This window comes from Balaenoptera physalus (genome assembly GCF_965194825.1).
Source record: "Balaenoptera physalus genome assembly, chromosome: 3".
In the NCBI taxonomy this organism is placed as follows: Eukaryota; Metazoa; Chordata; class Mammalia; order Artiodactyla; family Balaenopteridae; genus Balaenoptera; species Balaenoptera physalus.
In genome coordinates, this window is record NC_138890.1 from 101,211,161 (window position 1) to 101,237,204 (window position 26,044).

At 36.2% G+C, this 26,044-nt stretch overlaps 1 protein-coding gene across 19 annotated transcripts in view; it reads left to right on the top strand.

Annotated features, from left to right (window-relative positions):
- Nucleotides 1-26,044, top strand: part of MCTP1 (multiple C2 and transmembrane domain containing 1) — a gene marked incomplete at its 3' end in the record, with an annotated part of 550,519 nt that overhangs the window by 290,709 nt on the left and 233,766 nt on the right. For 9 of the 19 annotated variants that reach the window (XR_014262452.1, XM_082458039.1, XM_082458052.1 and 6 more), the window contains exons 3-7: nt 624-766; nt 9,115-9,194; nt 15,553-15,664; nt 20,893-20,940; nt 23,675-23,713. Coding sequence is in view for 18 of the 19 variants with exons in the window: in XM_082458039.1 (XP_082314165.1) it covers nt 624-766; nt 9,115-9,194; nt 15,553-15,664; nt 20,893-20,940; nt 23,675-23,713 (422 nt within the window). The remainder of the gene's footprint in view (nt 1-623; nt 767-9,114; nt 9,195-15,552; nt 15,665-20,892; nt 20,941-23,674; nt 23,714-26,044) is intronic. The other 10 variants (XM_082458050.1, XM_082458053.1, XM_082458055.1 and 7 more) reach the window with 3 other exon arrangements.

Genomic DNA, 26,044 nt, shown 5'->3' on the forward strand with positions numbered 1-26,044 from the left:
ATGGATAATATGAAGTATCCAGGTTATTCAACAATCATCTGTCCGCTTCCTCTTGATGCCTTCCTCTGAGGCATCCTTCCCTAGCATTCTAAAATTGAAACCTGTGAACAAAATACGGGACCAAGGATAATATTGATACCTGTGAAGAAAATATGGGACCAAGGATAAAACTGAAGCTCAATTTAAGACTCACCTTTTCTGAAACCCATTAAACTAGTGTAAACTTTTAGCAGCATATCTAAGTCTAAAACTTGTTAAATCAACCAAGATCATGGATCATCTTTTTTATAGTTGACCAGATGAAACGTCAGATTAATCTCTATCATTTACAACATGAATTAAATTTATAAATGCAGCATGCAGTAGAGTTTTAAAATACCAGAACAGGGTTACAGTATTAAGATCAGAAGATGTAATAATAATAATTATTATTATTATTATTTACTGTCACTTCAATATTTAAGGGAAAATTTAGGAAAAGGCACTTAATCCTTATTTTTCTCATGTGATAAGGTTTACTTAAATTTTATTCCTTTAAATACTTTCCATTGTTTAGATGAGCTATTCTCTTGCTTCTGTAGAAAAGCATGATTAACATACATCAATTTGTATCTCTTTAACAGGGACAAGCGATCCATACGTGAAGTTTAAAATTGGAGGAAAAGAAGTTTTTAGAAGTAAAATAGTACACAAGAACCTCAATCCTGTGTGGGAGGAGAAAGCTTGCCTTCTTGTTGATCATCTTAAGGAGCCATTGTATATAAAGGTGAACCATTTATTTGTTTTCCCTTAATGTAATCTGATATAGAAATCCCCGTTTAATGGTTTTTTATAATGTCTGTCTGTCTGATGAGATTTTTCACCAGAGGTATATTCTGCTATGCGCAATTCTAATCTGTTGGTGATGTGATAGAAATGAGCTATAGGGGAGGGGGAGCTGGTGGGAGCATTTTTCTTCTGGACAGTTCTATTACCAGTTATATTTAGGAGAATTATGAAGTCCATCTCCTCCTGCTTGGTGCAGTTAACTGATTTAGTGCACTTTGGGAACGTATAAAAACAAGACTCCATATAATCTAGCACGAAGAGCTTACACAGAACACACCCTTCCTGTTTAAAAATTATATCAGGGGAGACTTCCCTGGTGGCACAGCGGTTAAGAATCCACCTGCCAATGAAGGGGACACGGGTTTGAGCCCTGATCCAGGAAGATCCCACATGCCGCGGAGCAACTAAGCCTGTGTGCCACAGCTACTGAGCCTGTGCTCTAGAGCCCGCGAGCCACAACTACTGAGCCTGCGTGCCACAACTACTGAAGCCCATGCGCCTAGAGCTTGTGCTCTGCAACAAGAGAAACCACCACAATGAGAAGCCCGCGCACCGCAGCGAAGAGTAGCCCCTGCTCGCTGCAACTAGAGAAAGCCCGCGCACAGTAACGAAGACCCAATGCAGCAATAAATAAATAAATAAATAAATAAATAAATAAATAAATAAATATATAAATAAATAATTTTTTAGAAAGAATTATATCAGGGATCTACCATTCCTGGTTGCAAACAAAATGCTTTACTTGGAAGGTGAGGAGGGTGAACATAATAGAGGGAGAAAAACTCCTGTCTCTATTACATTACCAGAGATGGGGGGGAAAAAAAGTATTTCCTTTCATTTGATATAGTTAGAAAAAAAAAAAAAAGAAGAAGAATTTATAGAGTTAACCTTAATTCCTTATTTTACTTTCAAAGCTGACTTCCCTTTAATTCATATCTCTAGGTACTTATATTCTTTTTGACTCTTATGTTCTGACTATCCATGCAGTGACCAAACCTTTTTCTGCTTTTACCACATCACATGCCCCATCCTTTTCTCTAAATTGTCACAACTGGCATGTGAGCCCCAAAGGTCACTTGATCACTCTTTCAGCAATCTCTGGGCATCCTTCTTCCCCTCAAATCTTCATTTGCATTGCTTCCAGTTGTTTCTCTTTTCCACAGAAAGGAAAAAGTAATCAAGATGTTACTAAAATCATAGCAGGACCATTTATCAAGTCGATGAAAAAGAGAACTCCATGTATGTAGTTGATAAGTTTCTAGACGTCATTATGGGGAGCATAGACCTGTATTTGCTTAAGAAATTGTCTCAAATGGACAATGGCTAAAGGAAATCAGTTAAATAGAATTAGTGAGCTATATTTCAGTGTTCAAAAATCATGACCCAAGAATTATTAATGTGAGAGTCTTCATGGCCAACCCTCCTCCCACCAAAGGGAAGACCTCCATGGTCAGAGATGTTTCTCCCCTACTCCTCATCTCTAGAGAGAAAGAAATGTCTACATGAGAAAAAAGGAAATACCTTTATAATAAAGAACTGAGATAAGGGGAAAAAAGGAATTTAAAAAAAGACAAGTAGGATTAAGGAAGCTTATTCCTAGGGAGGTTTAGAAGAAATAAGTTAGAGCAGCTGCAACCATGAAGGAAATGGATAGGAAAGGAAAGCAGGGTTAATAAGGATAGCACTGGACCATTGGGATCTCATATAATGTCCCTTAAGAGAAAAATTATGGAAGAAAAGGATTAATTTCTAATTGCTTTTGCTGTGGATCTGTTTCTTTAATGGGATATTACTCTATGACAGAAGCACGTGGATCTCCAGTCTTTAAAGCAGTTACAAATGAATGTTCCAGTATTACATTAGGTAATGGTTGGGTCTCTCTGCTATTCTTTTGTGTTCAAGAATGAAATTCATCTGTGCAGAAATCCAGATGTCAAATGTGTATTTCAAAAGGAATATCATAATAGGCTCAAAAGCAAACAAAAATCTGAAGTACACAGAAAAAAATGGTGGCAAAAATTTTTGTTTTGGTTTAAGAGAGCAAGAATAGATACACATACATACTGAAAATGGAGACTGTAACACTGCCTATAGACCAAAGGCCTGGTTACTGACACACTGAGAACAAAGAAGTTAGGAGAGAAAACCCAAGGGTGGTTTTTGTTTTTGTTTTTTACCACTTTGAGTTTCCAAAGTGCAACATTATGTAGCCACAGCCTAACTTCCACCTTATAGAAGAAGACACATAGTGAATTGTAAAAGATTTGACACTTTTTTTTACATTTCTACATAAGAAAAAATAAGTTAAACAGAAATCACACCAGCCTCTCAAATACTAGTACAAACATAAAATAACAAGACTTTATTTTCATGTAATGCTTTATACTTTTTAATATGCTTTGATATTTTTCATTTGATTTTCATTTTCTGGACCATGCATAGGGCTTCTTTTAAAGTTTTATTTTTATTTATTTATTTATTTATTTATGGCTGTGTTGGGTCTTCGTTTCTGTGCGAGGGCTTTTTCTCCAGTTGGGGCAAGTGGGGGCCACTCTTCATCGCGGTGTGTGGGCCTCTTACTATCGCGGCCTCTCTTGTTGCGGAGCACAGGCTCCAGATGCGCGGCTCAGTAATTGTGGCTCACGGGCCCAGTTGCTCCGCGGCATGTGGGATCTTCCCAGACCAGGGCTCGAACCCGTGTGCCCTGCATTGGCAGGCAGATTCTCAACCACTGCGCCACCAGGGAAGCCCCATAGGGCTTCTTTTGAAAAAAAATTTCTAACTTTCACCTTTACTTTTCCCATGTTTTGTGTTACCTACTTTTTGCCTAATGTGGGACACACAAAGACCTAAATAATATACATTGGTGGAAATTATATTTTAAGTTACTAGAATTTCATGAAGATTGCATTATTTTCATTGTCTCTACGTAGCTCTGTGTGAGTGACATTTATATGATGCCCACATCCTCTGTGATAGGAAATTAATCTTGCCTGAAAGATTTCTTAGGGAATAACTGATTCTGTAGTGACAGGTAATATGAAAATGCATCCATGAACTAGATGATTAGAAGATATTGTCTTCAACCCTCCTCTCTATGATTCAAGGAAAAAGAAGTCCACGTGCACACTGTAATCTGATTTCTATCAGTGTAAAGATTACCAAGGGAGGGCTTCCCTGGTGGTGCAGTGGTTAAGAATCTGCCTGCCAATGCAGGGGACACGGGTTCGTGCCCCGGTCCGGGAAGATCCCACATGCCGCGGAGCGGCTAGGCCCGTGAGCCACAACTACTGAGCCCGCGCGTCTGGAGCCTGTGCTCCGCAACAAGAGAGGCCGCGACAGTGAGAGGCCCGCGCACCGCGATGAAGAGTGGCCCCCACTCGCTGCAACTGGAGAAAGCCCTCGCACAGAAACGAAGACCCAACACAGCCAAACATAAATAAATAAATTAAAAAAAAAAAAAAAGATTACCAAGGGAAACAAAATTCAGTTCTAAGCTAAGGTTATAAAATCACACTGAAGTTACAGTACTTGTAACATTTCTAGTAAAAACAAAATTTAAAACATCTTGGTACTGTCATTTTTAAATACTATACAAAATAAATAAATACACTTTCCAGTTGGTTGGACTTCATATAGCTTTTAATTTTAATAAAAAGAGAATATTCCTTCAGTTACGAATGACTTCACAGTAAGGGCAGGTAAAAACAAGGCTGCAGGGACAGGCTTGAAACATATTTATCGTAGGGTAGCAGTAGAATCTGGGAGTTAAATGCAGTGCTTCTAACTGAGATAAGAGCCACTGGAGCCTGCTCTGTATCCACGGAGATGCTCCAGCACACATCTTAAATAATAGAGTAAATTCAGCCTCCCTTTCAGTTGAATTAAATTCAGATTCTCCATTGTAATTTCACTGACACTATTATTGCAGGTACACAATGAGCACCCAGAATTACAGTGGGAAGAGGTAGAAGTAATCTAAAAGGAGAAATGTAAATTGTTGCCTGTTTGGCCTAATCATCAGCTAGAAGAGCTAAATTGAAGGTGCTCTTCTCAATAATAGAAAGATTTTGATAACTAGAAAAACTGTTCTGTTTGGAGCCATAGTACTGATTCTAAGATCGTCACTTTAACAAACTTGATAGTTCCTTAAATAACTCACATCTATCCAAGCTTAAGATTTAAAATTGAAAAGGTACTTAAAGCATGGGTCAAGCTAAGGACCATATAACTGTCTTGTCCAAAATTATTTCTCAGTAGGTTCTAAGGGTCCTAAAAAGAATGTCATATACCAACGACCCTCAACCTTGACTGTACATCAGCTTAAATATGCTCTGTGTCTGAAATCCATTACAAGATTTGAATCTGACCTCTTCTTAGCCCGGGCATTTAGGGGCAAGTAACATAAATGTTTTAAGCTTTGGATTGCTTATCTGACAAATGGAAACAATACTTTGTTCACTGAGTTGTATAAGAATGAAATTTAAAAATCTATATGATGTGTTTAACACAGTGCCTTATATATGGTAAATGCTGAATAAACATTAATCGTCATTAACTGTGCTTCTCATTGCAGTGGGAGTGCACTTTCCTATTTCATCACTCTTCTATGTTCTATATTTTCTGACACTTCACCTAGAGCAATGCTCCCTCTGACAAATAGTTTATAGAGCTTGGAACCAAATTGCATAGCAAACAATATCATTAAGGAATGGATTCTGGTATCTCCATTCTTCCCTGTGTTTATGCCTTTGCTGAGTAATAGGAATTGAGAACTAATGTAAACCTCTAGCATTAGGATGGTAGAAAAGACTCTCCCCATGAGAATAAACAGAGTTTGAATGTTGACTCACCCATTTGGGCTGTCTATACTGATCAATTCACTGGATTCACAGCTTTCCACTTCATATGTGTAGGTGAATCCTAGGTGTTCTCATGGATTATATGTCACTGTAGTCTCCCCAAGATTTTAATCCTTAGGCTGATACAATCAGAAGAGATTGCACAAGAGAAATTTCTCTAATTTTGGTGTAAATTTTATGTTGTAAAATACACTACTGCAGCCACTTGCAAATACCAAGGTGTCAGTTGTATAAGATATGCCACTGACCAGATGACTAAAGCTCAGAAGTGTAATTGATCAAGGAGAATATTTACTGCGGGAGTGCTGTGCTTTCTACAACGAATGTACTCCTGAAAGGTTGTAAGTAAATCAAATGACTATAAATTGAATAATTTAAAAGGCATTAGAGGAGCGTATAACTTAAATAAATCCCTTGTGACTCTTCTAATTTAAGAATCCCTTTGTAAAGCAAAGGATTTATTTTTTTTTAATATCAACTTTTTACATATTAAGTTTGTTTAAATTGCAGTACACCTGTACTAGAGAAAAGAAAACAGTAACTGATGCAGGGCTTCTGTACATCCTACTCCCTCAGCTTGGAGCTTTTTAACTGTTGTGTCAAGGATTGGGCAGAGGGATGCTGAGCTACAGGTTCTCTCAGCCCAGTGCATTCTCACCTCCTGGAGAGTCCAGTGGTCTGGGTCATCCTTTCAAGAGCAGACTTACCTGTTTATGCTCATTTACTCCAGTGAGCAATACAATGATTTTCTATTTGAAAAGGTCAGAAACACAGCTCTAAACTCCATCTAGTAACCTTTTTTTCAATCTTAAAAGCTTTCCCTGATCTCCAATGTAATTTTTTTCTTTTTGTACCCTGTTCTTTCCTTTACAACAGTCATCAAAGTTTGTAATTCTATCACCTGTGCATTTCCTTGTTTAACATCTGCCTCCCTCACTAAACTATAAGCGTTGACAATGTGAGATTTCCTCACCACAGTTTACTCAATGCCTAGCACATTGTCTGGCACATAATAAGCATTTAATCAATGTTGACCAAGGAAATAAATGAGTAAGAAAATGTTTAAATGGATGGAAATTAGCCAACTCCCATTCACTTAGAGTTCTTTGGAAATATCCCCATCTGATCTAGCTCTGAGCTCTCTCTCCAACTTCCTTCCACTCTCCATCTTTCTCAGTCTGCTTCAGCCACACTGGCTGCTGGATGATCCTTGAACATGCTAATCACTTACTGTTTCCTCCACCTGGTGCGCTCTTCCCATTCTAGTGTCACTCTAATGGTTTAATCTTTCTCATCATTGTAGTCTCTACACAATCACACTTCCTCTGAGAGGCCTTCCTTGACTCCCAATCTAAAATATCAGCTCCAAATGTATATTCTCATTGAATGCTTATATCACTCAGCATCATGGTTTTTTTCTTACTTTTTTAAATTAGTTTTTATTGGAGTAGAGTTGCTTCACAATGTTGTGTTAGTTTCTGCTGTGCAGCAAAGTGAATCAGTTATATGTATACGTATATCCACTTTTTTTTAGATTTCTTTCCCATTTAGGTCACCACAGAGCATTGAGTAGAGTTCCCTGTGCTATACAGTAGGGTCTCACTAGTTATCTATTTTATACATTGTAGTACATATATGTCAATCCCAATCTCCCATTCATCCCACCCCCCCCCCTTTCCCCCCTTGGTAACCAGTAGTTTGTTATATGAAATTATAGAAAAACAAAGCAAATCTATGAAACAGAAAGCAGATCAGTGTTTGCCAAGGGCAGAGCAGGTGAGGAAGAAGAATGTCGAAAAGGATCATGAGGGAACTTTGGGAGTTATGGAAATGTCTTCCACCTTGACTGTGTCAGTGGTTGCATAGCCATAGACATTTGTCAAAACTCATTGAACTGTACCCTTAAAATGGATGTATGTCCACTCCTGGATATATATCCAAAGAAAATGAAAGCACTAATTAGAAAAGACACATGTACCCCAATGTTCATGGCAGCATTATTTATAATTGCCAAGGTATGGAAGCAACCTAAGTGTCCATCAGGAGATGGTTGGATAAAGAAGATATGGTGTGTGTGTGTGTGTGTGTGTGTGTGTGTGTGTGTGTGTGTGTGTGTAATGGAATACTACTCAGCCATAAAAAGGAATGAATTTTTACCATTTGCAACAACACAGATGGACTTAGAGGGTATTATGCTAAGTGAAATAAGTCAGACAGAGAAAGACAAATTCTGTATGATGTCACTTATATGTGGAATCTAAAAAATACAACAAACTAATAAATATAACAAGAAAGAAACAGACTCATAGATATAGAGAACAAACTAGTGATTACCAATGGGGAAAGGGAAGGGGGGAGGGGCAAGATAGGAATAGGGGATTAAGAGGTACAAACTACTATGTATAAAATAAATCAGCTACAGGATATATTGTACAGCACAGGGAATATAACCAATTTTTATAATAACTATAAATGAATATAACCTTTAAAAATTGTGAACACTGTGTTGTACACCTAAAACTTACGTACTATTGTACATCAACTATACCCGAATAAAAAATTTTTTTAATTAATTAAAAAAAAAATAAAATATCAGCTCCCAACACATTCCCTTACACTTTTGTCTCCATGGTGCTCCTCACTGAACTGTATATATCTATTTGGGTTTCTATGGACTCTCCCAGCTGTTCAGTGTAGGGTCCAGAAGGTCAAGCACATTGCCTGTCTTATTCTTCATAGTATGAATACAAACCATGAAGGGCACAAAGAAGATAAATAGTTTTGACAAAAGAAAGAAATACATTCTTTTCTTTTTCTTTTTCTTTCTGTTTTGTTGTTGTTAGTCACATTAATATTATGCCCTAATCATTGCTTGTGATAATAAAAATTTAATTTAAACTTAGAATAACTTTATGAAGTACTTTAATCATAATATCTTAATGTTTACTTATTTGTATGTTTAAAATGGCATTGTCCTATAATATCAGAGAATATATCTTTGATGACCTGAAAAATACAAGAAATTGGAGTCATATCTTCATCACCTACAGCCCAGTATGGAAGACATATTTGTTGAATTTCATACCAACTCACTTTGCCTTTCAGTAATGCTAATAGACCATCTATAATGAGAGGAAAATATTCTAAGCCTGTGGTTTCCACATTTTTGATGATTCACTATAATTTATTTGATTTTGTTATCACCTTCTTTGACATTCTACTTTATACAAATCAGTAATTTTAATTATAAAATTAAATGTAATTTCCTTTGAATGTTTTGTGAGACCTTAGTATTTCAAAACACAAAAACAAATAAAACTTTAAAAATAAATCAGTACAACCAGTATTTTATAATGAATATGTTTTTCACTTAAAGCTTATATTGGAATTGTTTATAATAATGTCTGTGTCTTTGGCTTCATAGGTATTTGACTATGACTTTGGACTACAGGATGACTTTATGGGCTCAGCCTTTCTGGATCTCACACAATTGGAGTTAAACAGGTAACTTTTGAACTGTTGTAATATCACTACACCTTTTTATGAAACTGGGCCTGTGTAACAGAAAGTGTCAACAGATCTGGGTTCTAGTCTCTGTTCTGTCATTTATGGTTGTGAGTCTTTGGGCTAGCCAGACTTTCTCAAGTATGTCTTTCTCACTTACCTGGTGGAAATAATACTTAGCATCTTCCCTCACTATCTCATTCGACAACAACTATTCAGCAGAAAAATTCTTTTTTTTTTTGGCCACGCCATGCAGAATGAGGGATTTTAGTTCCCCAACCAGGGATGGGACCCATGCCCCCTGCAGTGGAAGCACGGAGTCCTAACCACTGGACCTGGACTGCCAGGGAAGTCCCCAGCAGAAAAATTCTTAAGACACTTTCTTTGTCCCCCAGACTATGCTGAGCACCAGGAATCTAGATTAAGACACATTCCTTGCTCTCACATTGATGGTATGATCATAGTGGGGCATAAAGAAGATGATACATGTTAATCATAATTATTAATTTAAGAATGAGGCCACCACATAGGAAATAAGATGAGTACACTATGCATCGAAAATAGCAACACTCTTATCACTTAAGCCGAAGTAGAATCTAATTTTGCCATCATCAGTAATCCTAGGTTACCGAGGAGTAGCCCGAAAGTGGAGGCAGATTGGTTGTATTTACTCAGTTACATTAACTTATCATTGCTTGACTAGTTGTAAAGTAATGATTAGTTATAACTAAATTAATATTATAAATATTAACCATTCCTTGCACCGAATTATGGGCTTTTATTTTTTTAATGTATTTCAACATAGGAGATAAGACTTGATTAATACTACAGAAGAAAAAATAGGTTTTAAAAGGTCCAGCAGTGCTGGAATGGATTGCAAAGGAGGCTGCCAAATCATCTTTGGTGGTTTTAAAGAGATGGTTTAGATCAGGGCTCCCCAGCCCCTGTTAGGAACTGGGCTGCAGAGCAGGCGAGCGAGTGAAGCTTCATCTGTATTTACAGCCGCTCCCCGTCACTCGCATTACCGCCTGAGCTCCACCTCCTGTCAGATCAGCAGCATTAGATTCTCATAGGAGCGCGAACCCTACTGTGAACCGCACATGCGAGGGATCTAGGTTGCACGGTTGCGTGCTCCTTATGAGAATCTAATGCCTGATGATCTGAGGTGGAGCTGAGGCGGTGATGCTAGAGCTGGGGAGTGGCTGCAAATACAGATTATCATTAGCAGAGGGGTTTGACTGCACAGAGACCAGAATAAATCCATTGCTTGCAGACTCATGAAGCTGCTGTATAGCACAGGGAGATCAGCTCGGTGCTTTTTTTTTTTAAAATAAATAAATTTATTTATTTGTTTATTTTTGGCTGCATTGGGTCTTCATTGCTGTGTGCGGGCTTTCTCTAGTTGTGGCGAGTGGGGGCTACTCTTCATGGCGGTGCGCAGGCTTCTCATTGCGGTGGCTTCTCTTGTTGCGGAGCACGGGCTCTAGGCGCACAGGCTTCAGTAGTTGTGGCACGTGGGCTCAGTAGTTGTGGCTCATGGGCTCTAGAGCACAGGCTCAGTAATTGTGGCTCACGGGCTTAGTTGCTCCGCGGCATGTGGGATCTTCCCGGACCAGGGCTCAAACCTGTGTCCCCTGTATTGGCAGGCAGATTCTTAACAAGTACGCCACCAGGGAAGCCCCCCAGCTCGGTGCTTTGTGACGACCTAGAGGGGTGGGATGGGGAGGGAGAGAGGGAGGCTCATGAGGGAGGGGATATAGGTATACATATAGCTGATTTGTTGTACAGCAGAAACTAACTTTGTTGTACAGCAGAAACTTTGTTGTACAGCAGAAACTAACACAACATTGTAAAGCAATTATAATCCAATAAAGATGTAAAAAAAAAAAAAACCCTATCAGTGAGTGGCAAGTGAAAACAAGCTCAGGGCTCCCACCGATTCTGCGTTATGGTGAGTTGTATAATTATTTCATTATATATTACAATGTAGTAATGATAGAAATAAAGTGCACAATAAATGTAATGCGCTTGAATCATCCTGAAACCATCCCCCACCCCCCAACCCCCGGTCTGTGGAAAAATTGTCTTCCATGACACTGGTCCCTGGTGCCAAAAACGTTGGGGACTGCTGGTTTAGATGATCATGTTATATCATGTGGCAGGAATAGTGGAAAGCAGAGTAATGCGTCAGATCACAACTTTATATTTTAAATGTAGATGAAATATAAATAGTAGAACTCCTTATATGTTGTAGTCTGAGCACAATGGCAGCTTATTGGTGGTCTTCCAATGGTTATCTATGCCTCAAACTGGACAAAGGAGTGGCCTTTTCTATACTTCCTATGTGTCCTTCATTCCAACCCAGAGCCTAGCAGGCCTGACCTCGGGGTGATTGCTTGCTCCCCGCCTCACCACGGCTGAAGGAAGTCCTAGGTGGTGTTGTATGTGGTCTGTTATCATGAAACTGAGCTCCAGCTAGACTGGGCTGTGCTGTTCTTCTGTAAAGGCCATGGCTATTTTCTCTGTAGATTCTGCATAAGGGTATGCAAATTACTAGGTTTAATCACAGAGCATAAGTTTCTCTTTTTCTCTATTAAAGATAGATAACTGGTGAAAAATAATTTTAAATGGAAAAACATATGAGATGGGTAAAGAAACAAAAGATTATGTATAAGCATTTGGTATTTATTTTACCACATTACTTATTTTATGTATTTAGCTAACTATACTCTCCCCTCAAAACCACATAAACATCAAATTACCACTTTTAAAAATCAAATATTTGTGTATACCATTACATTCTATGTGTAGAAATCAATATGGGAATTCCCTGGCAGTCCAGTGGTTAGGACTCCGTACTTTCACTGCTAAGGGCCTGGGTTCTGGGTTCAATCCCTGGTCGGAGAACTAAGATCCCATAAGCCACGCAGTGGGGCCGGAAAAAAAAAAAAAAAAGAAATCAGTACTCTCTGGATGTAGACAGATGGATAATAATAGTAGCCGTATAAATACTTATGCTACTATATAATGCATTAAGGTATTGCTTTTGAAAAAAATAATAAATAAGCATCATAAAGAATTACAAATGTTCTTAAATCTTTATCATGTAATCATTATAAAAATGTAATGAAGTTTTGGCTATTAATTTTTATATGTAATCATTTTTACAGGAAAATGAACCAAATCAAATTGTAACCCCATATAAATACATATGTGTGTATGTGTGTATATATATACATATGTGTGTATGTACACATATATATATATATATACTATAATGCCTAATATGCATTTGTTAAAATAAAAGGAACAAGTTGTTATCATCAAACCACAATGATTAGTTATAACTAAATTAATATTGGAGCAATTTGCATCACAACTATTGTAACTTATGTATATTATCAGTTTGATAGGTTACTTATGTTTCAATTAAAACCCCTGACATCAAAAAACTGTTCATATTTTTCATAACACCATTTCTTGAATTGGTAAATTAAGCATCATTTGAAAGAGTGTCCTAGTATTGTAAAATCTTAGCACTGAAAGGTACCTGTGGTTCCCCCAAATTATTCGGGGACCTTTATAAATGTATAGATTTCCAGACACCACCCCCAGTCTACAGAACCAGAATCATTATGGATAGAGTTCAGGATTATGCACTTTTTAAAAGCTTCCCAGTTGATTCTGAGGTGCAACCAGGATTGAAAGTTTTTATTTGGACCACTTTCCCCATCAAGCCCTCTCCCCAGTACTAGAATCCAACAGTATCATTTACTAAATGTTAAGCTCCATGAAGACAAGTATCTTATCTTTGGTCTTGACTACTGGTTTTTACCCAGAACCTAGTATCACATATGTTCAATTCATGTTTTGTGAATTAAATGAATAAATGATTGAACAAGCAAGGGAACATTCCTAGTTTGCCAACATTTCAGGATTCAAGTGTGGTGCTGAATGTTCCACAGTCCCTTAGGCTTATGGAGGGCATGAACCCCTATTTGTTCAATATTAATTGAAATATGTAAACAAGATATTACCTACACATTATCAGTTGAATGTGTATTTTACATTATTTTCTAAAAGTTACTGTGGGTAATATTGAGCAATTCATAATCTCTTCCTCAGAGATACTTATCTAATTCTGAAGCCTTCTAAGTATTGATCACCTCTTCCAAGTGCTGGTTTCCTTGCGTTTCTGAATCTAAAAATTTAGGCATAGGTTTAAATAGCCAATAATAGAAGCATTATTTTAAATAGTAGAAGTTCTTCAAATAACTATACGTTGTTTTTAAAGTATATTTATAATGTATATCAGGCAATTTATATTTTATATTTTCCTCTTCTCCCACTTGTTTGTTTACTCTAAATCATACTTCTGATTAAGAAAAAAAAATCTTAAAGAACTAAAAGGAAGGTAGTGGTCAGTAAAAGACCATCATTGAGTTGTTGGACTCATATTTATAGAAAATAGCCTCTATTGCTCTCTGTGTATTTAGAGATCACAGAGAAGGGCCTTACAGTTTTCTTAATACTGCTGTATTTCCTTAGCCTTTCCAGCAGCCCCACGGCCTTTCTAGAACCCCATGAAGAGCTGAAACTTAGGCAGTGAATCCAAGTATACCCAATTGGCCCATGATTTATTGGATAACTTAATACATTGATGTTATTTTAATAACAACAAAAATTGTACCAGGAAATTAAAGGAAGACAAAATTGCTTTTCTTCTTAAAAATATATAGTATATATAAGTCCATGCACTCTCTCGCTTCGTCCCAGCTTACCCTTCCCCCTCCCTGTGTCCTCAAGTCCATTCTCTACGTCTGCATCTTTATTCCTGTCCTGCTCCTAGGTTCTTCATAACCATTTTTTTTTTTTTTAGATTCCATATATATGTGTTAGCATACGATATTTTTTTTTCTCTTTCTGACTTACTTCACTCTGTATGACAGACTCTAGGTCTATTCACCTCACTACAAATAACTCAATTTCCGTGCTTTGTGACCACCTAGAGGGGTGGGATAGGAAGGGTGGGAGGGAGATGCAAGAGGGAGGGGATATGGGGATGTATGTATATGTATAGCTGATTCACTTTGTTATAAAGCAGAAACTAACACACCATTGTAAAGCAATTATACTCCAATAAAGATGTTAAAAAATATATAGTATATATTTTGGCTTATTTAATGACAGTTCAAAATCTTTTTTTATATTTTATATATTTATTTTTTATTGAAGCGTAGTTGACATACAGTATTGGTCTCAGGTATACAACATTGTGGCTCTGACAATTATAGACATTACAAAATGATCTCAGTAAGTCTAGTAACCATCTGTCACCATACAAAGTTATTACAACATTGTTGACTATATTCTCTATGCTGTACGTTATATCCCTGTGTATTTATTTTATGACTGGAAGTTTATGCCTCTTAATTCCCATCACCTATTTAGTCCATTCCCCCACCCACTCCCTTCTGGCAACAGTTTGTTCTGTGTATCCATGAGTCTGTTTCTGCTTTGTTTAGTTTTTTCGTTTGTTTTGTTTTTTAGATTTGACATATAAGTGAAATCATATGCTATCTGTCTTGGTCTGGCTTATTTCACTTAGCATGATACCCTCCAGGTCCATCCATATTGTTGCAAATGGCAAGATTTCACTCTTTTTTATGGCTGAGTAATATTCCTGTGTGTGTGTGTGTGTGTGTGTGTGTATACATATATAGATATATATACACATAAATGCCACATCTTTTTTATCCATTCATCTATCAATGGATACTTTGGTTGTTTCCATATCTTGGCTATTGTAAATAATGCTGCAATAAACATAGGGGTGCATGTATCTCTTCCAATTGCTGTTTTTGTTTTCTTTAGATAGATACCCAGGAGTAGAATTGCTAGATCATATGATAGTTCTATTTTTAATTTTTTGAGGCACCTCCGTATCATTTTCCATAGTGGCTGCACCAATTTAAATTCCCACTAACAGTGTACAGGTGTTCCTTTTTCTCCACAACCTCACGAACACTTATTATTTGTTGCTTTTTTGATAATCACCATTCTGACAGGTGTGAGGTGACATATTGTGGTTTTGGTTTGCATTTCCCTGATAATTAGTGATTTTGAGCATCTTTTTATGTGTCTGTTGGCCATCTGCATGTCTTTCTTGGAAACATGTTTATCCATTTTTATATCAAATTGCTTGTTTTTTTGATATTGAGTTGTGTGAGTTCTTTATATATTTTGGGTATTAAACCCTTATTGGGTATATCATTTGCAACTATCTTTTCTCATTCAGTAGTTTGCCTTTTGTCGATGGTTTCCTTCATGCTCAAAATCTTAATATTTTATATCATAGGCCCACGGATGTGACCGTAACACTGAAAGATCCCCATTATCCTGACCATGATCTTGGAATGATTTTGCTCTCAGTCGTCCTTACCCCTAAAGAAGGAGAACACAGGGATGTGGTAAGTTTCCCCTCAGCCTAGTTGTAGCTTTCTTGCTCTCACTTGTTTGAATGTCGTGAGCCTTCTCTGACCCAGAGGTAATATTAAAGAGAAACAGCATAAGATCTGGCCTGTTCTTTGTTTCTGTGAGTATCCTGGGTACCAGTAGTCTAGTTGTATTGTACTTTTTGAATTCAAATTTCCTATTTTATTCTCCAGATCAGAACCTCTTATAAATAAGGGATACATTTGCATCTTTTATCATTATTTTATTTTCCAATTTCAGACTGTTATTTGTAGCAAATGGTGGTATTTATTCAGAGATTACATTTTTCCACATTGAGGTGTCCAGACCTTACTATTTTGATTATATTGTCAGATGTACCATAACAAAGAAAATGAGGTGAAATTACAATAGAGTTTCTGCTTTCTGGTATTTGTTTGATGAATGATTAGTGAGTACTTTTCATCTTCTTGATGGGCTTCCATACCGGTGTTACCCATTTTCTAGCCCTGGCTGTCTGCACTTCCTTGCACACCATGCTGCTATGAGAAACTGACAAGGGATACAGAGGAGCTAATTACTCCAGCACTTGTTGAAGTGACGTTAAAAAATATCAGGTTTGACCTGCATCGGTATGCTTGCCAGTGCACTTTCTGCCACAATTTACCAGAATTTATTTATTAGACTCAGGGTACTTTCACATACTGGTAGCTATTCTCACTAGTTCTGATTGCAACACATTTTAGGAGTAGACATAATTTTTTAGGCAAGTTTAAATATTCTATTTCAGCAATGTGTGTATTGCTGGTTTAAAATAATGCGTGATTAAAGTTGGTATATGTTTTCTGCTGGAAAGGTATTATTGGCATTTTTCCCTAGATTGTAAATAAAAATAGTGAATTACAACTCCAAATTTGGAAGTGTTTTAAACTCATTGAAAAATTCACCCTTTTCAGAGTATTTTTCTCTGTCCTTTAAAAAAATTAAACAATGAGCACATATGTAATATTTGCAAAGAATGATTTAAGTATCTATATTTCATTCAGTGAGGAAGAAAATTTTCTTTTCGAACAAGTACTATCAAATAATACCTACTGTGAGAACTTAGCACTGTGAAAGAACGTATGTATGTGCACAGGCATGGGCCCATGTGCGCAGATGGAAGGGTGTGTGAGGACATTTTTTCACAGAGAACATTTAGAAATAAAAGCCCATCATTTTAAAAGTCACCAATTCAGAATATATTATTTCACCCAGTGCAAGCCAAGGAGTATATGCTAGCTGGCTAATCCATACACAGGAATAAAGTATAAGTGTTCATTTATTCAAATAATCCTGGTATTCACCAGGAACCTACTATAAGCCAAATCCTGTGCTAGACCCTTTGGATACAGTAGAACTGAAATCCAGTGGAGAGCTCAGAAATCAAATAATCATGGAAGGAAATGTAAAATGACAACTGTTTTAAGTGCCATAAAAGGGAGGTGCATGCTGCTGTAGAGCAAATATAGGAGAATTTGTTCTAGTCGGGAACAGGGATTCTCCAAGGAAGTCAAATGGGAGAAGAGGTCTGAAGTGTGAATAGAAGTTGATAAAGGCAAAAACGCAGGAAGAGAGGAAATATTTCAAGCAGAGGAAATAGCGCATGCAAAGGCCCTGTGGCTAGAGAAACCAAGCTGCACTCCAAGAATTGAAAAAGTACTGGAGCTTAGAGAAGGTGGAAGCAAACAGAGTGTGAAAGATCCTGGTGCATGATGACAGTGAAAGGGAGACACCCAGACTGCATAGGGACTGTTGACCATGTTAAGGTTTGTGGTCTTTCCCCAAAGAGGCAATGGGAAGCCTTTGAAAAGTCTGTAAATAGGAAGTGGCATCATTTTATTTGCCTTTTGTTGTGTAGCTGCATTGTAGAAAACAGATGAAAGTGTAAGAATGAATGCTTGGAGACCAACTAGGAGCTATTTTGAAAATCCTGGTGGAAGATGATGGAGATTTGGGTTAGAATTGTCAGAGGCAGAGATGGAAAGAAATGAAGAAGTTTATCTATAGGAGGTAAAATCAACAAAACTTGGTGATAGAATATTTTGGTGGGGGGGATCCTTTGTTATTTTAATGAAGGACAACACCATAAATGAAAATACCTAAGTGCCTGAGGTCTTAGGACGTGTCTCCAAACCATCCAAACTGCCAGTATTACTGGGGATTCAAATGATATGGCAGCTGTTTTAATTATTTGGGTGATCTGATGATGGAGGGTCTGCTGATTTTTTACATTAAAAGAATATTTATTAAATACTCTAACATCAAACTGAGGGTTTGAGGGATTAAGTTAGTATCAAGAGACTTTATGACGAAGCTGCTGAGTTCTAAATTACACAGAAATATATGTCAGCACAGGCAAAGTAGTTCCTGACATGCGTTTTTCTTCAACCATTCTCGCAAAAACCCTTCAATCTCCACTGCCGTTCAAACTTATTTAGGCACACTGTCTTTCTAATTAGAAAAGATCATTTTAAAATATTATAGTGCCTGGTTACTGATCATCAGTGATTTATCAAACACGAATAGGAACGAAAACAGGTTACATGAAACAGTTACACATCAAAAATCTGGTATTATTAATCTTCTTTTCTTCCTTTTTCTTTCCCCTTATCGTACCTCTCCAGCCACATTCACCCTTAACACAAAGAGTTCTTCCCGAAATCTTCATGCCATTTTCTTGGTTCAGATTTCTTTGGCTACCCCAGCTTTTTGGAAAAAATATCTTTTACTGCTGAGTATTTTTCATTTGCTTGCCTTACTTCATGCCTCCCCCTTCACAGTCCCAAATAGCACTGGATTGATTCTGCTGCAGCAACTGAAAACCGGTGTCTTCTTCCTTCCCATGTTGGACTCTCACCTGGCTTCTCTCTTCTTCACCAGAGAAGCAAGTGGCTTATCAGGGGCCAGTGCCTCAGAAAAGGTACAGCAGTTCGCCTCTGGCTGGCGAGCTCTCTTGACCTCAGCCACAACTGAGAAGCAGTGAGAAGAGTGACCAGTGTGGCTATACTGGCTCCTCCTTGTGGACGTGATCAGTAACCGGGAGCCTGGGGTTGGTTGTTGACAAGCAGCTGGGGCAGGGACAGGGGAGGAAGCATGAAAAGTCCCCTACAGGAAATTCTGTTGGGACCCCCAGTATCCTGGCTAATCGGATTCCTAGATTTGGATTGGGGCTTCTAAGCATATGCTTTACATGATGAAAATTTCTAACAAAGACATAAAGTTGTGCTTTTTCCCCTTTGTTTATTTCGGTCTATATAGCAGTTCTAGAGCTGTTTATTAATTAAGATCTCTAAAACTGGCAAGTGACACTAGTTAGGAGATTTTGACACTCTGAATAAGAGATGCCATTTGTAGGCATCTATTGAAAAAAACCACTTATTTAGCATCTATAAGCATTGTACCAATTTCTATAACTGCCTCTTTATTCTCCTTCTAAGTGTTCAGTGACCTGTGGTTATTTCTCTAATGAAATGGAAACTCCTGATGAAGGGCTTTAAGACTCTCCAATGAGCGACATGTGTTCCCTCACTTGTAACCTTTATCCAGCCATACAGACTCCTACACAGCTCACCTCCTCTCAAGTCCAAGCTTTCTCCAATGTGACCTTTCCTGCCTAAAATATACCTGTATTGTACCTCACCTCACTTCCGTCCTATAGCCCATCACTTCTGGTTAAAAATAATGATAATTCATAAATATTTATATATAAATTATTGCTTCTGATTACCTTTCTTATGTTGACTCCTCTCAAAACCTAGTCCAGCTTTCTGTACCTAGTGGTTATTCAATAGGCTGTGGATGAATCTCTAAGAGGATTCTTAGAGAATGCTTGATGGGATGCTTCAAAGGTCCAGGGAAAGGTATTTTAAGTTTCCTTCTTACTTCCATATTCAAATCCCTGAGGTTGTCACAAACAATATTGGAGATAATGATTTAATTTTCCTTTTGAATTCTTAAAATTATTCTATTAATGATAATCTGATTAAAATCAGTCTATATTGCTCTTCTCAAGATTTCTAATGATGACAATGAATTAGAAGCACATCGCTGTATTTTTTTCTTTTGGTAACATGTCTAGTATTGGCTAAATATATTTCCCTGGAATACATTTGAAATTTCTTGGTTAAAAACAGTCAATTATCCAATGTATCTTCAAATTAAATTTTTATATGCCTGAAATATATAACATATTGCTGCAATGAAAATGACATGCTGAACTTCCACAAATTATCCAAGAACAAATCTTATTTAGAGAAATTCAGACTCATAATGCAGCAAACCAGAAATCAGTTACTAAATGCTTCACAAGTCCATTTAATATTCAGAATGATGTATAGAGAAGGAATAGAGGATGATTTTGCATTGACCTTCACACAGCAAAATTATGAGTTCTGTTCTCATTGATTATTAGCTCAGAAATAACCTATTTTAAGCTTTTGGAACTTAAGACTTTAGTTCAGAAAAGCACATGTTTATTCTTATGCCTGTGTTTATAAGACTTTGCTAAATATTTTTTATGGATTAACATGGAGAATGGATGATATGAATTTCAAGAGCCATTGACAAATAAATCCTAACCATCAAGTAGGAAATAGAACATTAATGTTAAGAAATGCTATCAAAAGTGGGAAGAAATGAGTAACTGGAAATACAGAGGGCTTAGCATCACAAAGTGCTAAGAGTTCTAAATCAGTTATCTTGTGAGTGTTTGAAACACTGTTAATACTGACAATGTGTTCCATGAATCATGTGGTTGGGATGATTTCTTCTTGTGTGGATTGCCAGTTCTGGAACTCAGTAAAAATGAACAAGTTGAAAACCCTATCAGCCTACTGTATCTACTAAAGCCCCTCAAACATGGAACATCTAATTATAGCTAATTAAGAAGTAAATATGAGTCATAGCAAAAGTATTTCATAGTTGCTTATATTAAAATATTCTCCATTGAGTCATGATTGAGTCTTTTTTAAAAGATTCCAGATGTGAACAGATATATATGTTTTTTAATTTTCAGCGTTGTATGTATGAGAAACCAAAATCTTCTTGGGGGGCATGTTGATGACTTGCATGACACAACTGTCATTTCTGTTTTGAATGCATGTCCTGTTTGATCCTGCAAAAGTGTGTAGTGCATACATGTGTGTCCTATATATGGTATTTTGGTCTGATAGTGTGTTTGAGTTCTTTCTGGCTCTTTTTCTAGCAGAGTTCAATCCACAGCTTTCTTCATTGGAGGATTTATGAAATAAAAGTGAGTTAATTTGTGTTACACACTCTCTTAGATAACCTAGACCTAACAAATTGCTTGGCTAAAGCTAAAAAGTAAAAAATTTTAAGAAACATATGAATTAACCATAGTTGATCTTTAGTGAATTCAAAAAATATATTTTTCTCTATGGTTTATTTTTGAAAAATTTCTGAATTATTCCATAAGCTAACATTTGAAAAAATATCCACCTATAAACAGTTAATATATATGTTTTATAGTATGTATGTACCATAATATCTAGCCATTCTGTGATTTTTTTTTTTATATCTATAGTAGTCATGTAATTGCCTAAAAAAAAATCACTGCAACAAAAGGGAAAAGCAAAAAATGGATTGAGATTGTGGAATCTTTTAAAAACATAATCAGTTCTGCAGCTCTCTCATAGGCCATATTTCTATGCTACTTATTCCATTTATTGGGCTTCAAAGAAAGTTGAGTTGCTAATAAAGAATTTGAAGGTACTATAATATTAGATAATGACACTTTCAAAAACAAATTCATATGTTTCTCAGCTGAAGTTAAGATCAAAGAGCAAAAAATAAATCTTATTTTTCTATAATTTGCTTCATCTCCTATGTTTAACTTTCCCCAATCTTTCTTCTATAATATGTCCCACAGTTAGTAAAGGTAACAATGTTAATAGTATGTCTGTAAAATTCACTTTTTAGAAAACTTTTCTACTGATTCCAGTTTTACTGAATCTACTTTAACGCTAGAAACCCAGTTTCCTAGAAACTGAACCAGGAAAATAATGAATTGGTCCTTGTAACTGCCAAATCTTTCATACTTATACTTAGGGAAATTACTGACCTTTTGTTTGTATCAGTGTCCCAATCTGAAAAATAATACCATGCAGCTTGTCTGTAAAACTGATTTTGAGAGACAGGAAAATACCAACCCTATAGTTTGCTTCACATGTAGAAGGTTAATCGCGTGCAGTGGTTCTGAGTCGGGGGATGTGGCTTTGACCAGCAGTAGTGAATCTGTGTAATACTGAATAGTGTTGCCCTGAGATTCAACTCTTCCTCATGTTCTTAGCCCCTTTTTCATAGTAGCATTTCTTACCAAATGGAACTTTGTAAGATTCTTTGATACTAGTTGATGATGATAAATGGCCATGAGTTAAGAGATTTTCCTTTTTGATTTACTTATGTTAATTGTTCTCACCTGATTTGACTCAGAACATTGTCCCTAGGAATTATCATTCTTTGTACACTGAAACTCTGCTTTCTGAGAAAGTTGAACATTTATTGTCTGACTCCTCATGGGGCAGTTTTTATGAACATGGAATACCACAAAAGTATTTCGTGTCCAATTGCCTTTTAGTGACGAGAAAGTGGTGGTGGTGGTGGTGGTGATGACGACGACTAACTCATTTAACATCAACAACGAACATCTACTAAACGTCCATCTCCATAACCCGATGGTGGGTTTTGCTTCAGAATAAATTGGACGTTAGTACTTAGAAAAAATATAAAATAATACTTTGCAGTTCCTGACTCCATTTGAAAAAAATTGGGAACTGTTGTAACCTTAGGAAGTCTATTTCTCTTCCATATTTTGGTCAATATCTAACACAGAGTGTATATAGAGAAAATGTAACCTATAAAACCACTATCTGTAGAAAAGAGGAATGTATCCTTACCTTGACAATTTTATGATATTTCTCATTTCCCCTTGTAGAACATCTACATAATTCCTTTGTCTTGGTTTAGGCCAAAGGTTGCCTATTAAATGACTTACTCATATTAAAATCTTTCCTTTTTTGTATTTTTGTAATTTATGAGTGGTTTCTGAAATGGTCTTGCTTGATAGTGAATTTTGCTGAAGGAGATAGAGTTCTTAAAGGCATGAGTGTACTTCCTTGATATATAAATATGGCAAGCATTTCTATAAGCTGTATTCTTTGCTCCAAATATTCCCTCATCTGCCTTAAAAGTAATGATAAAGCTAAGAGAGGGTAAAGAGGTTATCAGGAAGTTAATACCTCAGTGTTCATTGAGAATTTTTTTAAAACTGGAGAGGAAATTAAAAGTCATTGGATTTTTATGAGTTACTTTATACAAGAGACCAGTGATCTTGGGCACTCATCACAAATCTCCATCAACCTTATTAAAACTTGAAGTCATAAATATCTCTTACTATGACACGAAAAGACTAGTTTAAAGGATATATCATGGCTAAACATTTAGCAGGAAGATCCACTAATAGCCATCACGATATGCAGCACTTTTTCTCAGTCGAAAGCGTTTGTAAACCCTGATGTAATTAAAGATTAACTGGAAGCAGAGACAATTCTAAGATGCTGCCAGTGCAACAGACTTTGAATGAGTTTGAAGAGAAAAATTATTATACACCTGGTAAAGTCATGGTACGTCATCAGCCTCCATCACCAAAAGGAACAATTGCTAATTGGGAGACTTAGTGTGTTTTTTTCCTATCAATAAGATATTTCAAATTTTCCATTCTATTTAAAATATACTGTCCCATCTCTTTGTACAAAAGAATAAAGGAAATGAACTCTCACCAGAAAGACTGCTTGAATGTTAAAGGTGCTTCTTCTAGCTGCGTGTACATGAAAAACAATTTTTGTCTTGTATAATTGTTGCTGGAAACTGTTTGCTGTTTAAATGTCAAGCTTCCTCCAGAAAACAATTGGCTGCCCTGTCCTGTACTTGAGTGATAAGATAATGAAAATGCTTTATTTCATTTACAGACAATGCTAATGAGGAAGAGTTGGAAAAGATCAAGTAAGGTAATGCTTAGCATGTGATCTTTCAGCTTTTCTTGTTGAGAAGAACTATCAGCTGCTTTCCCAATCTCTCTCATACCTCTTTAAACTATACCTCAGGATTTCATCACTCTTCAATTGTTTTTTTTTCCCCCATAAACTTTAAGCAAACCATGTGATGCTTTTTAAGTAAATAGAAATCACACTGATCAATCACATCCAAATCATCCTCTTGCTAATCTCTGGTCACTTCTCAGCATCATTCGCAACATCTGGTTTCTGTCCTCTGTACCACAGGGTCTAGAAAATGCCTTTGCTCCAGATCAGGTATAAAATAATGGCACTAGGGTAGGGACAACTCCAGAGAGAAGGAAGATCCATGTAATTTACTGTTTCTGTTCACTGAAAACTGAGTCTAAGATTTTCTAAACTCAAAAATCCCTTTATTGCTACATCTTTGGAGTGTATCATGAGAACAATTTTCCGTCATTGCCTCTTCTCACTTCAAGAAATAAATAGCTCTTGGGAGTGAGAGGAGTTTATGGATCCTATAACTTACCAAGCTCTGGCTCTTCTTATAACTTGTAAAATATATAAGATATAAACTAAGCTTCTAATTTGTTCAGTGGTGGTACCACTCTTGGACACAAATAAATATCAAGATGAAACTGACTTTTGTATGACTACTCCTTGGAATAAATCAAAGGGATTTTATTTGTAAAAATCTTTTTTGCTCAAATTTCTATTTTTAAAAGTTGGTATCCCTTTTGAATAGTGATTCATTTTCTTAGACCCTGGAACATGGCAATCTTTTTTCTTCCATTCTGATTGAATCATGCTTAAAAATTTATTGAAATGTATTACTTAAATTTTTCTTTGATTTTGTCACTTTCATTATTGTGAATTAAGACAATACTTATATCAAAATGATTTTTTATTTATGGTAATGTCTTAATTGCTTTAACAAGTATTTCTTACTGTAAAAACTTTCTTCCCAGTTATTATAGAATTAATGACCAAAAGATAATTTGGATCATAAAAAGGTCAGGTCCACATTAAAAATCACCTTTATCATTTTAATAAAATGAAAAACATTTATTAAGGAAAATTGCTGAATATTTCTGACTTAGTGTTCACTATGTTTTCTACAGGCCAAAATAAAATTTCAACAATCTTAAAGAAATGTTTGCACTGTTCATATTTGTAATACACTTTTTTCTTTGTAATTGTACTTCAGAATTAGTGTTATATTAAAAGTATATATGTTTAAAAATTCAGGTAATTTGGCTTTCTTCATTCTGTGTCTATCTTATACTATATCTATGTAAAAACATTGTAACCCATTAATATGTAGCAATATCTCTCTTCCAGTTGTAGTTAAGATGTAATGCTAGAACAGGATATTATATAGTTTTTAGTATTAATTAGTGGGAATAATCCATTTTATTGTAAGATAAAAGAACAAACATAAAGATTCTTCTTTAAATAGTTCATTTAATTTATATTTAAATTTAATTTTAAGGATCAGTTAAGTCAACATAAATCCATGTCTTTTCCTTTGATCTACAAAAAAAATAAAAATAAATAATAAACATCTACTCTTTACTATTTTTATATCTAAACTTCTTAGAGTTTTTAATTACTAATAATCCAATTGTACATTCAAACTGGTGAATTTCCTAGCTGGCCGTTGATGACACAGAATTCCCTGTGTCTAACTGCACTCATTGGGAGATTATTTTTAGTGTACATGGTAATATGGCTTTTGGGTTTTTAGCCTAAGGGATTTTCAGTTTTATAAAATTTAATGGGGATATTGAATGCTGTGTAGAAGAAAATCATTTGTTTTTTTTTTCCATTGAGAACATACTGAATACCTAATAATTCATTCAGTTTGTCACTGTCCCCTAAAGCATGTGCCATATTCATCCATATTAGTGTTACAAGAGCAGAGTGTTAAATTCAAAATCCAGGGAAAGTTTGAAATTTCAATTACCACCTAGTCCGCCATCCTTCACACACAATGAGACGGCTTCCCCAATTCTTCCTCCAGGGATTGAAGGAGGCAGGACAATGTTCAAGTAAATTGTGCCTCCTGAGAAACTAAGGGATAAATGACTGTACCGTGTAGTTGCGTGTGTCACTATGTTACTGTGTTGTGGAAATGCATCCCTTTTCTAATGATTTCAGCCTTCCCCTTAAAGATTCTTGTGTGAGTAAAGATTTTTCCTCTTTTATTTTTGGAAAGAGGATATAATTTATTTGCATGACACTTAAATACAAGTATTTTACATTTGATAGAACTATGCTCAAAGTCAAAGGTGAAGTTTTCATATAAATAGGTCATTTTCTTTT